General features: G+C 52.4%; 2 protein-coding genes across 2 annotated transcripts in view; one reads left to right on the top strand and one right to left on the bottom strand.

Annotated features, from left to right (window-relative positions):
• Mrto4 (MRT4 homolog, ribosome maturation factor) overlaps positions 1-18309 on the top strand; it is a 1102334-nt gene that overhangs the window by 841179 nt on the left and 242846 nt on the right. The window lies entirely within an intron of this gene.
• Iffo2 (intermediate filament family orphan 2) overlaps positions 1-18309 on the bottom strand; it is a 41499-nt gene that overhangs the window by 7021 nt on the left and 16169 nt on the right. The window contains exons 2-5 of the mRNA XM_051173458.1: positions 5205-5265; positions 3437-3532; positions 2133-2273; positions 780-919 (exon numbers count right to left, since the gene is read on the bottom strand). Coding sequence (XP_051029415.1) covers positions 780-919; positions 2133-2273; positions 3437-3532; positions 5205-5265 — 438 coding nt within the window. The remainder of the gene's footprint in view (positions 1-779; positions 920-2132; positions 2274-3436; positions 3533-5204; positions 5266-18309) is intronic.

Here is an 18309-nt window from a genome sequence, read left to right as displayed (position 1 = left end):
GCTAGAGAGACGGCTCAGAGGTTAAGAGCACCTGCTGCTCTTCCAGAGGACCTGGGTTCAGTTCCCAGCACCTATATGGCAGCTCACAACTATCTGTAACTCCAGTTCCAGGGGATCCAACATCATCACACAGACATATATGCAGCAAAACATTCATACCATCAAAATAATGTTACAAAATTTAAAAATAGGTATATTTTTAAATTAAAAAATATTTTAAAACTTTTTTAAAGAAATGAATCCAGGAGCTGGAAAGTTGGCTTGGTGGGTAAAGTGCTTGCCTTGCAAGCATGAGGACCAGAGTTCAATCCCAAGAATGCACGTTAAAAAGCCGGGCATGGAGCCAGGCAGTAGAGGTGCAACATCTTTCATCCCAGCACTCAGGAAACAGAGGCAAGAGGATCTCTGACTCTGGGGCGAGCCTGCTCTGGTGGTGTGAATTTATCATCCCAGGACAAGGAGGAGACAGCTGATCCCTGAGGCTCGCTGGCCAGCCAACTTAGTCTAACCAGTGAGCCCCATGCCAATGAGAGACCCTGCCTCCCAGAAACAAGGTGGGCAGCACCTGAGAAATGACACCCAAGATTGATCTCTGGCTTTCATGCACCCACACTAGCATGCACACACACAAGTGCACACACACACAAGTGCACACACACACACACACACACACACACACACACACAAATAATCCAAACTCTTCCAAAACATACTACATCTGGGGCCCTTTTTGGCCAGCCACTGATATTTGTCCCTTTGCTGGCAACCTAGATACTCACAGCTGGTTAAACATGCGCTTCATCTCATCTGTGATGTTCATGGAGCCAACCTCCTCATCTGAGAACCGATTCACCTCCCCATCCTGCTCAGAGATGTCATCATCCGAAGCCACCTTACGATCTTTCTTCTTAGGGACCACCTGGATAGAGAAGGAAGATACCAAGGTAACTGGGGTGTTTGGCTGGGATGGAGTGTGTGTGGGGGGGGGGATAAACCTGGAAATGAACTGGTGTCCCAACGAGTAGATGGAATATGGCTGGAGCAGCCACCACCGCAGGGAGCTCTGCATAGGTCCTCTAAGAAGCAGGCAGTGTTAGCAGGAAGCATGAAGCATGAGGCATGCAGGATGGACGGACAACACAGACACAGGAACCAAGTCCCGGTTGGGCCAGCTCAGCTCGCCCATCACCAGAAAAGCAGCCCCATGATTTGGAACAATGGTAGGCCAGACCATGGTACCATCACCTGGGATGTCTCAAAGCCAGCCAGAGAAACCAAGAAACCCTGACAAAGGTCAGAATAGCCGCATGCTTTCAGAACCTTCTCACATGCAGAGGGTTTACCAAGCTTCTGCTCCAAGCACACAAGACCCAAGCCACCGAGGACTGTATAGCTCCCCGCAGGGATCAGTCCCCCAGGAAGCAGCAAAAAGGCATGAGCTGGAGAAAGGACTTGGGGAGGCTCCCAACTCCCCCAATTATATTCAGAGTCACACACAGATAGCAACAACACACAGCACTGCCCTGGGCTAAAACACAGGCCAAACTATGACCCCAAACTTCCGAGAATGGCATGTGCCCTGTGTCAGCAGGACCACAACTAGGCCCTCTCCAGAACTGCCCATTGGTGCCAACCAACTGCCTTCTCTCTTGTATGGGAAACCAGGGGCCGGGGTGTGTATACAGGGAACCTTTGGGAGAATGAGAATTAGGCAAAAACCAATAACTTTTTGGGATTCTGAGGGCCAGTTGTCAGGATTCCCCATCACCAGGCCAGGGCTCCCCCACCATAGAAACAATTCGGAAGTCTCAGGGAGAGGGGCTTCGTGAGACACAGTGGGCATAGAAGGACACGGCCTGGAGAGCCAGGAGATGTGGGTTCCAGCCCAGTCCTACCATGTCTTTTCTTAGTACGTACTATTATCCCTCAATAGTCTCCTCAGCTGTAAACTACAAATCCCCAAGTCTGCGTCTCCCTAGGGGAGGTCAGAGGGTCAGGTGACTGACTATCTCGGGATGGGGGGGCCAAGCAAAATGTGGAGGGACAGAGGCGTGGAAAGATTGTGGTGGAGGTCAGGGCTTGCTCTAAGAGGTTGGGGTGGGGACTGGTGAAGAGGGGCCAGCCCTGGTCACCTGGAAGATCTTGGACACGTCTTCCGAGTTCCGCTGCTGTGCGACATCGCACAGCTTAGCCGTGATATCGATTCGGCGGCAGATGTCCATGTCCACCTTCATAGCCTTTTCTTGGATCTTTGTGTCCAGGTCTGTCATGGGCTGCAGGGAGGACAGCAGGGGTTACGTGAGCGAGGGATGGAGCGAGAATGGGGGGGGCCATCAGAGGAGTAGGCAGAACCCTAGGGGTGGGGAAGGCCCTGGAGTCAATTGCAGGGGCTGGGTGTCGAGGCTTTCCTGAGGGTGGGTGGGGTCATGGGGACTTCAGGAGGGAAGATGTGAGGCTGTGTGTGCTGGCCCCCCTCACGGCTGCAGGGCACGGCAATGCTGGTTTCGTTGGAGTAGAGGACAAGCAAGAGCACCGAGACCATGGAAAGGAACCCTTCCAAGGCTGGTGTCACTCAGTGAGCGAGCGCGTTGCCTAACAACAAGGCCAAGGCCTTTGGTTTAATTCCCCAGCACATGCACACACATACACAAGTGCACAGACTCCCCTTCTGTGGCCACACTCATGCCCCACTGTCCCCATAACGTGCCTGCCCAGCGGCCCTCACGCTCACTCACTCTCTCTAGATCCCTGCAGCAGATGGCAGCAGGGTCACATAGAAAGAGCGAGGGTTCCCTCTGCACCCAAGTGAATGGAGACAGGTGGCCTCCACCTGGATCCCACAACGTCTAGCCACACTCAACTGCATGACCCTGAAAGCCAGGAGCTGAGCCAGGCTGAGTCACCAAACCCAGGCTCATTTTCCTTCGGGTGGGCTCTCCTAGCAGAATGCCCACTCCTAGAGATGGCAAGAAGCCCACATCGAGGAGTAAAGGAGGCCTGTGCAGATAACAGCTGTTTCCACTCATGGCTGGTCACTCAGAGGGGCCCCACGTGGCCAAGAAGACGCGCACACCAGCCATTCCCAACTTAACAAGGACAACCTACAGGAGGGTGGGCTCCCTGAGCCTGAAGTCCATTTGGTTGTCTGTGCTCTGTAGACACCGAGGTCATCACATGGCAAGAACACATACAGATGTCAGGGGCCCGAGGAGGAGGGCAATGGGTTAAGCAGCGGTTAAAGCACTTCTATTCAGACACAGGGAAGCAATGTGGGGAGGGTGGGAGGCGCCTGGTCCCTGATGCATCCCTCATTGGAACAAACCAGCCAGCCACGACTGTAACTACAAGCCGAGCTCGAGCCTCGGAGTGAATGAAGCATTTGGCATGATGGGTAAAGGGAGGTCATGATGCCTAGGGTGACGGCCACGCCACTTACGTCACTCATGAGCCCTTTGAACACCACCAGCTCAGCCTTGAGCCGTTCAATCTTCTCGTTCATCTCCTCCTGGATAGCCTCGGCTTCTTGCGCTGCCTGCGGATGGATGGAGATAGGCAGGCTTTAAAGGGGAGGACAGGATGGACACCTGGGTCCAGAGCTCTGGACACTCAGTGTCTTCATAAGCTAAACATCCATGACCTTCAGCCCAGTCTGGCTGCTGAGCCGTGGTGACTGCTCCCAATGCTTCCTGGGGGTCGTTTATGGCGAAGAAAAATGAGAGGCCGCTATCAGGAGCTAGGGTAGGTTAAGGCCAGCAGACTCCCCAGCACTTAAAAATACAATGTTAACCCCCAATTCACCAGGTACCAATGTCTGACCAGCTTTGGCCTTGAAAATGATAACTTCATGCCCTTGTTCTAAGAAGGTACTGATTGGGATGTGGGCATGTTTGTGCAGAAAAGGCTGGGAGGTCACACACGCGCACACACACACACACACACACTGATAAGCCAGAAGGAAGAACTGCAGGTAGTTTTGACCTTTGTGATTTTCTGAACTTTTTCAATATCTGGCTGTGAATATGTTGAAAAAAAAAAAAAAAGAAAAGAAAACAAGCTTTCCTATTTTGTTTTGTTGTTGTTGTTGTTGTTGTTTTGTTTCTTTGTTTTTTTGAGACCAAACTCCCTCTGTAGTTGAGGGTGTGACCTTAAACTTAAAAAGTTTCTCTGGTATCCCTAGCTGTCTTGAAACTTGCTCTGTAGAGCAGGCTAGCCTTAACCTCAGATATCTGCCTGGCTCTGCCTCCCAAATGCATCTGGGAGGCATCTGACAACAGCTCTGCCTTGAAAGGATCCTCCTGGCTCCACGTCTCAAATGCTGGGGTTTCAGGTGTACACCACACTGTTTCCACTGGAAACCCAGGTGTGTGCATGCTAAGCAAGCATCCTACCAACTGAGCCCTGTCTCTCGCTTTCTTGGAAAATAAACACTCCTGATTTTTAATATTTTTCTCAGTGCTAGAGATCAAACTTGGAGCAATGCATAAGACAGGCAATGTGCTCGGACACCAAGACACACCTCCAGCCCAACTTGGTTTTGTTGAATCAGGGGCTTATGAAACCCAAGCTGCCTGGAACTCACTAAGCAGCCCAGACTGGCCTTAAATTCCTCATCCTCCTGACTCCGCCTCCCAAGTAATTAATTATAGGTGTGAGCCATCACACCCAGCTGTTAAAAAAAACAATTAAACTAACTCTGCTTTGCCTTCTCACGGTGTTGCTGGTCTTGACCCATGTGGCAGATAAAGAAGGGGAAACAGGCTGATGATAAAGTGTGCTGCTCAGGGTTCCCGGTAAGTGTGTGAGTGGCACAGCCGGGAATGCAGAGTAGCCAGAGAGAGCAACAAGGCATCCTCAGGTCTGCCCAGAGCCTGCTTGGGCTGTGGTACAGGTCATGTGTGGTCTCTCCAAGGCATCAGTCCTAATTTGAGAAACTTGCAGCTGGAAGGTCAAAGGAACCTGCAGACCACCTAGCCCAAATGGCACCTAGAGGTCGAAAGGCAGGAGTGGGAAGCAGCTGGCCCCAGTCACCAGTAAGACCCAGACTTCCCAAGTCCTGTGCCTGAGCTCTTCTGCCCCGTAAATGGCCTAGGTAGCAGAGAATGATCAGGGAAGAGGCTATGCTAGGACTCTCTGCCCAACTTTTTCCATCACGGCCCCACTGCTAACTTGAAAACCTCCCTGCTGGGAACTCTGAGGACTCTTACCTCCTGCAGTGTGTCAACCATGGTCTGAAGGTTCATACGCTTGGCCAGCTCTTCTTCCCATCTGCAACAACAAGAATAAATGGTCAGAGGACCTCCTCCTGCCAGCCCCCCCAGTTCCCACCCTCATCGTCCAGGAAGGGCAGGAAAGATGCCCAGGAAAACCCACCTGCCCTCTGGGAACTCCCAGCCTAGAGAGCAACCAGACAGTGGACTGGTGCTAACCACAAATGCCACCTTTGAGGCACAGGCATGGTACTATGGGGACACAGATGGGAAAGAACACTGCCTATTCCATGCAAACTGTGAAGGGCTATACAGGTGCTGTTAGCCCAGCTGTCACTGTAAGGTAGAGTACCAATGCCAGGCTTTAAGACTCTTCTCAAGAAGCAAGCTTTCCATGCTAAACACTATTATCAAGGCCATATGGAACACACCTCACAGGCCACAGAAATTGCCTGTGCAGGTTTTAGTCTTGCAGATGCAGAGACTAAGCTCTCCTGGTGGTTAAATATCTTGCCCAAAGGCACACACCTAACCAATCCTTGGAGAGGTCCAGCCCTTCCTGCTGCAGTGTGTCTTATAGGCCAGAGCCTGAGAACTCTGTGCACACTGTTTCGTTTACACACCCATTAGTTGAAGCTGAAGAGAAAACGGCAGGGGCCAGGGTACACAGGTTAATGTGTACCCCAACATTAACCATGCAATGAGGAGGGGCAGCTCCAGGGGGCTCTGACAATCCAGGAGGATACTACAAAAATAACAGCACCAGCTTCCCCTTAGAGAGGTTTACATGATGTAACTCAGGCCTCCAGCAGTGGGTGGGATGCATAGCACCATCATCCCCATGTCACAGCAGATAAACAAAGCATGGCTGAGAGACTCTTTCCAATGTGTGGTAAGGGCAGGGGCAGCCAAGACTGAGCGCCTCACTGAGATCCCCTCCCTTCCCGGAAGAGCTGGCGCCCTGTGCCTACCCTCCTCCGCCTTGGGACAAACAGGCAGGCTTCTGTCTTTGCTCACTCCATGCTACCCTCCCTACATGGTCGCTGAGCAAGGAGGTCTGAGACTCTTAAGAAGCTGTGGGGCCAGGCTAAAAATAGGCCAGAGGGGAGGACTGGATGAAGGGCTGGTTACATCACCAGCTTTTGGAAACAAGAGAAAATGGATACTGTTTGCACACACTGAGGAAAAATTCCTCCTCTATCCACACAAGCTGGCCTTGCAGGCTCCCAGGAGATAGGGGTCCACTTCCGCCTTAAACCATGGCATGGCAGGGCCCATATCTGCCCTGAGCTCAAGTCTGGAACTGCAGAGAACAGAGGACACAGAAGGGATCTCAGGGACTCACACAATTGGGACTATCTCCCTAGATGCTCCCCACAGACAGAAACTGAGACCTAGGCTGCATCTGTTCAAGGTTACACAGTATCCAGAGCTGGTCACCCTTTATTGAAGAGGGCAGGGCTACAGAGAAGGGCAGGGGTACCAGGCTACCTACCCTCACCCCAGGGCGTTTGGGGCTTCCCCTGAGGGAGGTGAAGGCCCAGGACACAGGTCAGGGCTGAATCATCACTCCTGGCCACATTGCCCTGATGGGGGAGGGCAGAGAAGGCTCAAGGGAAAGTAAGTGTGTGTTAGGTACTGGCTGTTGTCCAGCTCCTGGGGTCAGGCCCTCTCATGCCAACAACAGCAGCAACCAAGCAAAGCTTGAAGGAGAGAGAAGGCACACCTCTAGTCACACACACACCCCTGGAATGCAGCTGAATACCTTTAACCTTTCCTGCCATTATCCACCTAGTCAGAAATCAAGCTTACCCCTCATCAACCATGCATGCCTTTAGATCTCCACACAGGAACAGCAGCTACTTACTATATTGGCAGATAGGTCTCACACACGGGACTCATTCCCTCATACACACATCGGCTTTCACATAAACTACTACTGATCCTCTCAGGTTTTTATCCAAAACTACTTCGCAGGTGAAGGGGCTGGGGTTCAGAGAGATGAAGTCACTTTTCCAAAGTCACACAGCTGCTAAGAGGGAACTGGGACCCAAACCCCACTCAGCCTAGGACCTGCAGGTGAACCACCCAGCCATCTTGTGTGTCATTACCGCCCTCCCCCGCCCCACCCCAAAACCCAACTCAGCCAGTCTTTAGAGGCACACAGCTCCCAGGTGACGCCAGCCTGCAGATGGCACTGTGTGTGTCCACGCTATCAGTGCCTCGACCTCCCTGCTTCCCTCCCTGCCATGCCCTGCACCCTCTTCCTTCACACTTCCCAGGCTGCACCCCAAGGAGGGGCTTGCACAAATGATTTCATAGGTCTTTTTTTCCAAAGCTGGGGTAGGAGTGCAGCTGGCCCTCTGTCCCCCAGGAGATGAAGGACAGACCCTAAATGCGGACAGCAGCTGGGAGCACAGATTGAATACACTGCCCGGAAGACATGTCCCTCCCAGGGGTGGCAGTGGGAAAAGCTGGCACAGCTGGCTAACACGTTGACAATGCAGAAAATCTCTGCCCTTCAGCCACTAGCTGCCTCGATTATTAAAGGACAGACAGGTGGCACACTTTCCCCAGGACCCAGCTTCAACAAAATCTTGTCAATTGAGTGGCTGGCTGAGATTTTAGCACCTGTTTCCCAGACAACCATCCAAACCCTGTCCAGGGCTGCCCACAGAGGGAGGCTTAGCCAAGGAGGGGACCTGCAAAAGACAGGAACAGAGCAACAGAAAGGCACAGAACCACTTGCCACCAGGAGGGGGACACATACTTAAAACTTTGAGCCAGGAGCTTGGTGGACATGCTTTCCTGAAAGCCTTTGTTCCCTAAACTTCTATTAGGGTGTGGTTCTGAGGGGGACAAAGTGGCTGGTACCACCTTCAAGAGATCACCTGTGGGGCAGAAGGGTGGGTGTGTCCACACTGTATGGATACCCATCCTTCTAACATCTCTTTAAATATGGGATGATGGATGCAAGAACTGGAGAGGAGAATATATTAATCCCCCAAGGTCTAGCCCCATGTTGAAGATGAAGTAGGCTTGGCCTCTAGTTGGTAGCCTGTTCCTTCCCTCCTCCTCCGTCTCCTGGAACCTTCTCCCATCTCCCATGCTGTCCCAAGTGTTGGCTTCTCTCCACTGTATCCTCTTCAAAAAACCTCCACAGATTTAAGGCAGCCAGGCCCAGGGACCAGGACAGGTCTTCCCAGGCACCCTGGACATCATGTGCATGGCTCATAGCTCTCACCTAAGGGGCCCAGGCGCATGAGGCTAACGAGAATGAGAGAAAGTGAGACCACCTCTACCCTCTTCACCATGCCAGGGTCTGAGGGCACCCACCCCACCTTGCTCTGAGCACCCTGGGCCCTGGCTAATAATGAGCTCTCCAGACTGGAGGTGCAAAGGGTAGAGCTGGGTCTAAAGCTGGGGGCCTGCCTCCCTAACCCCTTCTCAGTAAGGAGGGGGATAATCATTGAATGGAAAGGAAGTCAGTTCTCATCTTCCACCATGAGGGGCCCTGGGATTGAACTCAGACTTGGTGGCAACTGCCTTTACCCGCTGAGCCATCCTGCTGACCCTTATTGAATGGGATGGGTGCATGGGTTAGATGAGTGGACGAGAAGATGAATGGGTGGGTGGGTGAATGGGAGGGTAGATGAACGAAAGGGTGGATGAATGAGAAGGTGGATGAATGAAATCGTCCACACTTGGGCTCCTTCCTTCAGCCTAAGCCCTGTCCCCAATCTTATCTTTGTTTCCCAGCCCGTGGACTCTACGGCCAAATTCCCACACAGCCAGGCTCTATGTCCTCTAGGCTCTCATACCCCTCCTGGGGGAGGGGCGTGCACATCCCAGACAGGAAGCCTGAAGGAGAAAGAAGCCTTCCCCTCCCACTTCTTATAACCCTTCAAGGCCGGGAGGGGAGGCAGGAACATCAAGACAATCAATGCAAGGAGAGGAAATGACTCCACAGAGTGGCCCAGCCAGACTCTGAGAGCAGGCCCCACCACCACCCAAGCGGAAGAGGCACGTGTGGGAGACGGCAGCTGAGATGGGGGAGGTGGCAGCCCTGTCACTACCAGATGTGGTCTCTCAGCATTCCTGAAGAGCCAGTGCCAGGACCACGTGACAGATGAGAAATCTCAGCCGGCCACAGTCACTGCTGGGAGAGGGGGCGCTTTAAAGCCAGCCCAGTCCTGGCTGCCAGAACCGGGGCCAGTGCCCCCCCCCCATCAGCTCAAAGTGACACACAGACACAGGAAGGAGCCCACGAAGCCCGGCTACGGAGAGGAGGGGAGAGGCGGAAACGCAAGCTGAAGCCGCTGGCAGAGGGGCTGACTCATGGGGCTTTCATATCCTGAGCAGTCAGAGAAAGGCTCAGAGGCCCCGGGAAGAAAGTGGGTGCAGCCCCTGCAGATAATCAGAGCACCATAGACAGCCCCAGGGCCTGTGGGAAGTCAGTCCTGGAGCCCCCGACCGTAGACACAGAAGTGGCATGGCACACATGAAGGTATTCTGAAAATGAGACACTTGTGTCCCTCAATCTGACTTTCAGACCACAGAAAAAACGGATCCTGAGAAATGGCGATTTCCCCAGGAATCTCATACTGGAACAAGGAAAAGAGAGGGGGCCTTGACTCCCGAAAAAGAACACAGTTCTAACAGCTGTCAGAGCACCTTACAGGATGAAAGTGAGGCCAAACAATGCTGGGCCTGGGTGGGCGGGACCTCACTCTGTCCAGGACTGTATATATGCTCAAACCCATGGCCCCCTATTTAAAGATTTAACCTCACTTTAGGACTCTAAGAGTGACTTGAGGGGGCCAGTGAATCTTTGTCCCTCTTCCCCAAGTGGCCACACTGAATACATCTCCCTTCTTAACAGTTTTTTGGTTTTTTTTTTTTTTTTTTTTTTTTTGAGACAGGATTTGTCTGTGTAGCTCTGTAGACCAGGCTGGCCTCAAACTCAGAGATCGCTTGCCTCTGCCTCCTGGGATTAAAGGTGTGTGCCACCACTACCTGGCACATCTCTTACTGTTAATTTGATTGTTGGCTGAACTTGGCTTCTTGGGGGATAGACTGTCGCTACATTCCCCAGCTGTGAGATCCTGGGCAAACTCATCACCCTCTCTGGGTGTTGGTTTCCCACCAGTGAAGTGGAGAGCATCTCTTCTCTGTGGACAGTTGTGCGAACGACTCTGCATGAAGAGGAGGGTGAAGACCCAAGTCCGAGCCCTGAGTCATGGCAGAGTGTCACAGCCAGCAGCCCAGCTCAGTCTGGCTCCAAGAGCAGGGCAGGCAGGCAGGGGAGCAGGTGCAGGCCAGGCGGGAGCCTCAGGGTACCAGGAGGAACAGCAAGTGTGGTCCCCACCTGGAAGCAGGCACACCCAGGCCGACTCACTCAGGTGATAGCAAACAGGCGCAGGTGAGGCGGGGCTGGGGCCATCAGTGGAAAACTTCATTCTGGGCCAAGCGTGGGCCTGGGCCTGGCCCTGGGCGGGGGCGGACAGCAGCTTCCTCCCTTTGGTCTGCCTATGCCTATGAGTTCATCCCACTGCCCGGCAGCAGGGCCAGGTACAGAGAGACAAGGGGCTCTCAGCAGAGTGCAGGCCCAGCCAGATACCCTTCTGTGCTAGACAGGGGGCTCAGCAGAGACCAATCAGGAAGCCTTGCGCTGCACAACCCCAGCTGGCTCTCCTGGGAAGGCGCAGAGCTTCAATGGCTTCCCTGCACCCTCCAAAGGGGCTTGCTAACCTTGAGTGAGACTGGGTCCACATTCCACATCGCCCCTCTTCTGTAGCACAGCCTTTCTGTGTTTTCAGCAGAATACAGAAAGGGGAGGTGGGGACTGCGGCACAATGACAGAACCCAGCACCACCAACCACCAACCACCAGCCCCGTGCCCCAGGAAGCCACAAACCCATGAGCCACTTCCCTCTTCCTCTCCTGGCTTCCTCATCCCTGGACTGCCAGCATTTACTCTTCTTGAAGATAACAACCAAGAGCCTCAAGCTGCCTACCCTCCAGTAGGGAGCCCTGCACTCCCATCCACCCGTGCCTGCCTTGGCTTTCTGGGTACTACCTCTCTACCTCTCCAGAGTCGGGATCCTGGGAAAGGGATGCTGCCACGCAGACATGCCCACTAGGGCTGCCCAGCTGTACTCCACCGCCCAGAAGGAAGCACAAATTAAGTGCCAGCTGATTGTCTCCACGGAGGAGGTATTAATTTAATGTGAACACTTAACCCAGGCAGCCGATCCCATTACAGGCGGACAGTAATAGCTGGAGTGGGCTGTAGCCCAGACAACAGGCTGGTAATGGGTTGGGTTTTAAGGAACCCTCCAGACCCAGCATAGCCCTCCCCCAGCACATGGCTGCCCACCAGACATATAAGCCTATCCACAGCCTGACCCATCTCACAAGGCTGCTGGGGAAAGGGTAGGCAGTGTCACAAGCCACTGGGAAGCTCTCTCTGTGTGCAGGGGAGGGCACTAAGGCAGGAGTCAGGAGGTCCTTGAGTACTGGCTGTGGCTAATTCACTGCATAATCTGGGCAAGTCTCATCTCGGCCCCGGGCCCACTTATCTGCAATAGCATCATCAAGAATCTGGGGATGTAGCTCAGTTGGCAGAGTGCTTACTCAGCATTCAGGAGGACCTGGTGTCTCTCTCTCTCTCTCTCTCTCTCTCTCTCTCTCTCTCTCTCTAAAGCTATATAAACCAGGTATAGTGTATGGTAGTGCAGTGCAGGGTGGAGGCAGGAAGAGCAGAAGTTCAAAGTCAGCCTCAACTACATAAGGAATCCAAAGCTAGTCTAGGCTACATGAGACCCTGTTGCAGAGGGGCAGGGAGAATCTCTCTGGATATTGCATCCACAGTGCCCTTGCATACTCTGGCCATGGCCCTAAGTAGCAGCCTGGATAGTGCCCAGCTCAGATGCCCTCAAAGGGTGCCTCCAAGCCTCCTCTGCCTAACTAGGGACAGACAGGGTAGCAACATGCACAGGCTCATTCATTCCTGTCTCACTCTTTCACAAACAGTTCCTACGCCACTTGCTACAAGCTGCTCAGGTCTTCTGTTTATTTTTTGTCTTTTGAGACAGGGTTTCTTTGTATAACAGCTCTGGCTGTCCTGGAACTCACTTTATAGATAAGACTGGCCTCGAACTCACAGATATCTGTCTGCCTCTGTCTCCCTGTGCTGGGATTAAAGGTGTGTGCCACCACTGCCCTGCTCAGGTGTGAGATCTTATGCAAAACTCTTACCTCTCAGTGACAGCATGAGGTCAAATTGGGTTAATCCTTATCCCACCAGACCAAGCAGAAACAGTTTCTATGATCCCTAGACAAACACCTACAACAACTACATGGTTACATAATGAACCCCAAAGTTCCACAGCCGGCTGAGACATCAGCCCTGCAGGCCAAACCAACAAATATAGAGAGAAAAGAGGGAGGGCTCTGGAGCCTGGGCATTCTGGATCTACCCGATTCCTTCTGTGTGATCTGGACATTGGTGGACATCGGTGCAATTTTCAACTATGCCATAGCATACTGTATAAAGGAAGCCCAGAATAGGGCCTGGCATGCCATGGGTATGCAGACCACTCCTCAGCCTTTGCCTCAGGACCCCCTCATGACAGTCACTCAGACTGGGAGCAAACTTGAGCAATATTGTAAGTGACAGGCCAGATGGCATCCAGGCTATGTAGCCCCTAAGTTCCCGGCTGCACATCATTGGTGACAGCCATGACAATGAACTAGGTGTCACTCCCTGGGTGGGGGACCAGCATTACACGGGGATGGGCAGCAGAAGAAAAGGAGGCAGGCGCTAATGTCACCCAATATCCTTCGGACAAAGCCATGCCCACAATGCACCCCAAGAATAAGTGGGTTCTTCCCAGTCCTTTGAGGTCTGTCTCAACCAGGACCAACATGTCAGCAAGCGAGATGGAAGAAGGAAGGCCTGCTGGTGTCAGGCACAAGGTATTTAAGAGTGTCTTCATAGCTGGGCATGGTGGCACTTGCCTTTAGTCACAGTACCCTCAAGGCAAAGGCAGGCGGATCTCTGTGAGTTCCAAGCCATAGCAAGGTCCAGGACAGCCAGAGTTACAAAAACAGACCCCGTCTCAAATAAATAAATAAATAAATAAATAAATAAATAAATAAATAAATAAATAAAAAGTATCCTCTTGGGCCAGCAGGCAAAGTGGGCCCCTGAGGGACATGGCCACCTGTCTCTGTGACAAGTTGGGTTCTGATTGTTTTTCAAGCCACTGCCCTTTTGTCCACTGTCCCTGTCTATCAGGGACACCTGGGCACCATTAGTAAAAAAACAACAACACTTCGAGGTGGCAGCTACAGGATATTCACAATCCCACAATCCTGAGTGGCAGCTGGCAGCCAATGCCAGGCAGCCAATGCCAGGTGGTCAGTTCTGGGTGGCCAATGACAGGCAGCCAATGCTGGGCGGCTAATGCTAAGGAAATCTTCCAAGCACCTCTGACCAGAACCCACACCAGAGTACATGCTGCCCCATTCCGTAAAGAAAAAGAACTCTAGGAGTGTCCGCTACAGGGGAACTTGGGTCCCAAGTTGCAGGCCACTGTGATGCTCCTGGGGTACCACTTCTCCAGGGCTAGGATACTTCCACCTCCTCCTCCAGGGAGCCCTCCTTGCCTTCCCCAATGCTGCCGCTTGTCCATCCTGAAGTTTTCATTTCTAAGCCCTGACTTGGCTATGGCAAGTCATATTCTACTTGCCCAGCTCTGTGGCTAAATGCCACTCTCCCACAAGGTGGGGGAAAGACTTGTGCTGGCCACAAAATGCCTAATAAGCATTAGTGAGTCTGCCATCACCTCACACCCTCCCCACACCTGAGCCAGGCATCACAAGCCCCACGTTACAGATGGGAACACTGAGGCTCAGACCAAAGCACTGGCCGGAAGTTAATCCCAGGGCTATGCAACTCCTCAGCCTCGGTGAAGAAGCTGGTGCTCTAGGCTCTGCCCTAACGCACTACTCAGAGGCGTCCAGGGTCGAGGTGCCCCGGCTAGATACCCAGGTGAGCACACAAAGTCAAGGTCACTGACTTGAACAAGGGCTCTTCAGCCAGGGAATGCTCTTTGCTCATGAACTCACTTCTCATCTCAGGGCCCAAGTTCTTCCTGAATCAACACCTCAGACAACTGCTATTTCCATTGTGGAAAGAGACCAGCAGGGGACAGTAAAGAATTCAAACCCAAATATCCCATGTCACTTGGTCCCGGGCTATTGACTTCCTATTTCCAGGTCTCCCTGGAAAGGGATTAAGGTTCTCATGGGGCCTGGGTTGCCTCTCTCCAGAGGTTGTTATAGAAGGACCAGCCGGGCTCTTCCCTGCTCCCTGGCCTCCTGTCTCTCCAGGCGATCATTCCCTGGTAACAGAGCCAGTGCCGTGCCCTTCTGTCTTCCAGTCTCCAAACTCCTTAAATTACCCCGTCTTGGGTGTTTTGTTTTAACAATGGAAAACAGACCAATACACTTTTCCTCTGAGTCTTTCTGCTTTTGAATGATGTCACATATATTTAGTTAGAACCACTTTAACTTTAAGAAAACAAACTACCTGCTCCTTTCCCCCCCATTGTTGGAAACTGTAGGAGTGTTTTACAAAGACTTGGTGTGAACAGGAAAAAAAAAAAAAAAATCGGGGGTGGGTGAGGGGCAAACAAAAAAATTATTCAACAGCCCACCCAAGTCCTCCTTCCTGAAAGTGTCTGCAAACAGGCCCCACATCTCCACCAGCTTGTCTTACCAGGTCAGATGGTGGGTGTGGCACCATGCACTCAGGGTCCTTCAGTGCCATTCCTGTGTCCCAGTGATCAAGGTCACACTGTACAGAACTCGGCTGCACACTCACATTCACTCTCTGACCCCATTGGCTAAAGCAGCATGCTATGGCCGAGGGCAGACTCAGAATAGGCCTTTGCTACCCTCCAAAGTGCCGTGTGTGACAAAGCTACTTGCTCGTGGGTCACAGCAGCGGAGTGAGGTCACATGGCATCGCACTCCACACCGCAGGCTCCCAGTTGCCCAAGGAGTTGAGAAAAAGTGAGATCCCAGTCTAGTTCCCACCTCTGGCTGTCCCACCACCCCTGACCTCACTTACCTCTGACCTTTGCATATGAGTTGGTTTCTGTCAAGAAGGTTACACACACACACACACACACACACACACACACACACCTACCTTTGTTTTCTCTCTTTCTCTCTTTTTATTTAACACCAACTCAGGACTCAGCCTATACCACCCCCTCTAGAAGCCTCCTCTGACTCCTAGGTCAGGGTCAAGCCCCCTTCTTGACATGATTTTGAGTCACTGGGGTCAGAGGATTTCTGTTACCTGCATGTCTCAGATAACTCAGCATTTACGCTATCAGGCCTATCTAAATGTCACAGCTACAACTTAGTGTCCAGCCCAAGGCCCGGCACATAGCAGTCACTTAAGTGGTCACTGGATTAAAAAGCACCTATGAGCTATGGCCTCCAGACCTATTCCTGAGAGGTCCAGACCAAGTTTCTGATTGCCCATGGCCTTGGGCATGGCCTCCCATCATTACTCTGATCTCCACAGTCCCGGACAATCCCATTACTCTCCCATCTTACCTTGAGCCTGAGCCTACCCAGCACTGGAAAATGTGGGGCCACAGCTGTCTATCTGGTAGACACTGACTGGACGTGCCTGGCCTGGCCAAGCCCCCGGTGACTTTTCCCCTCTCTGTCCCCAGTGTCAGAAGCCAGCAGAGGGTCTGGGCACACATTATAAAGTAGAGCTTCACACATCCATGGGTCTGTGGGGGGGGGGGGACCTGGACCAGAAGCAGGAGATTCCAAGGACCTGTGCAGGGTGAGGGCCCCTACCAGGAATATGTTTACGGCTTTGAGAAAAGCACCTCCCCAGGCTATTCTGGAAAGCTAATATGCACCTTGGGTCTCTCCACTGTTTATTGCCAGTGGCTGAGTAGCAACAAGGTCAGTGTGGGGCAGTATAAGGTCTGGTGAGCTGTGTCACTCCCTCAGACCCCGAGTTTATCATTGTCTGAGGCTCACACCAGGCTCTGCAGTCGGGTCACCTGCCCAGGCCTCAGTCTCCTCATCTGTAAAGTGGGAGAGACCCCACCTGGATTAAATGAGAATGCCCAAGCACAAAGTGGCTTTCCAGGAGGGTCAGAAGAAAACCTGGAATACAGGATGGCATGGTGTCAGAGGGGACACGTAGTTTCCAGGCCATTCTTCGAATAGAAGTTCAGAAGTGTCGAGGCCATGCGAGGCTAGGTATGCTTGGGGCCATTTCAGAGCCTTCTCCAGAAGGAAGGCGGAACAGTAAGAGGGACCTACCAATTACCCACAGGGTTGATGCAGCCGCAGAGGACTGACTGCAGCAGGGAGAGCCTGCGTGCGCCTTCCCGTCATCACCCTAATTGTCTGGGAAGAGGCAGGCTCCAGGCTGTGTTGGGATGGGTAATTAGACTGGGTTAGCCCAAACAGGGAGAGGAGTTGAGCGACTCAACACTACTTAACGAGGGAGACTAGCTCCTTGGAGCAAACTTGGCAACCCTGGCACTCAATACGGTGTGAGCCAGTAGGAAGACAGGTAGGTCATGAGCATCCCACCCCAACACACACAGGGTCGCTGCTACCTTTCTGTGAGACCCAGGTCTCCTTGCTGCAGTCAGTTCCCTGAGGACAGAGGGGATGAACTGGAGTTAAAGGATCCCAGAGAGTCTTCTGCAGTGTCGTGGTCCCTGGAACAACATCTTTTTGGAGTCTCTGATATCCTTATCTGCACTTGCTGGTGGGGAAACTGAGGCTCAGCGAGTCACACAATCACACTGGCTCACATCAAGACTTGTGAGCACACACAAGGCACTACCGGCTCCCTGAGGCCTCTCACAGCCACTTTAAGAGGTAGAATTACTACCGTGCTCACGCTGAAAATGAGAAGATGAAGGCCAGGACGTAAAGCAACTGCCAAGGTCACGTCACATACAAGGGCTGGGACTGGACTCCCAGGGGCTCCAAGGCACATGCCTGAGACAGGCAGACTTCCCTGTGACAGAGCTGGGGCTGGATCTAAACCTGCATCTCTCTGATCCCAAAGCCTGGACTAGTTTTCTTGGCCAGGTGATTTACCAGAAGGGAGTAGGATGAGGAGGAATGCATGCCTCAGTTTCCCCAAGATCAGAAACCAGCATCAGGTTGCTCACTAACTAAAATTTCAAATATAGAGTGCTAAGGGTTCCACTCTGAACTGCCAGGCCCGTGTGGCCCGTGTGGCTCCTGTCACAGCACAGTCCTCCAAGTGCTGTCCAGGGCAAGCCAGCAAGACCACCAACCGCACTGTGGAACACCAACAGCTCCCCTTCTCCACCCAATTTGGTGTATGTGTGTGTGTGTGTGTGTGTGTGTGTGTGTACATATGTATGTGTGTGTGAGTATGCATATGTGCATATATGTCCATGTGTAAGAATACATGCACATATGTGCACACTCGTGTGGAATCCAGATGTCATTCTTTAGATGTTGCCCACCATTTGTTTGTTTGCTTTTGTTTTTTCTTTTCCTTTTGTCTTTATCTTTGGAGACAGCCTTTCTTGCTGAATCCAGAGCAGGCCATTTAGGGTAGGCTGTCTGGCCAGCAAGTTCCAAGGATTCCCTTGTCTCCTCCTCCACAGCTCTGGAATTACAAGCACATGCCACCTTCTTCATTGTTTTTATGTTGGTTCTGGGGTTTGAACTCATGTCCCTGTACAAGGGACATGTCATATCACAAGGCAAGTACTTCATTGACTGAGCTATCTCTACTTGAGACTTGCTCTGAGAACAGCTGATGGCTTCTGGGAGAGCTGTCACAGTGTCTAGGCCCTGGGTGTGTGCCAGGATGCAATGAGCCCTTCCTCCCTTGGGGCTTTTGTTCTCATAATTCCTGCTCCCCGACACTGGGATGGGGCACTGTCCTGAATTCCAGTTACCAGGCACATAGTAGGCCCTCAAGGGATGCTTGCTAGGTGAATTGCTTATGAGCATAACTTACTGTATGACCCTGAGCCTGTCCCTACACCTCTCCAGG

Source organism: Phodopus roborovskii, unplaced genomic scaffold (assembly GCF_943737965.1).
Source record: "Phodopus roborovskii unplaced genomic scaffold, PHOROB, whole genome shotgun sequence".
Lineage (NCBI taxonomy): Eukaryota > Metazoa > Chordata > Mammalia > Rodentia > Cricetidae > Phodopus > Phodopus roborovskii.
Note: the sequence above shows the minus strand (reverse complement) of the source record. Positions and strands in the feature narration are given on the sequence as shown.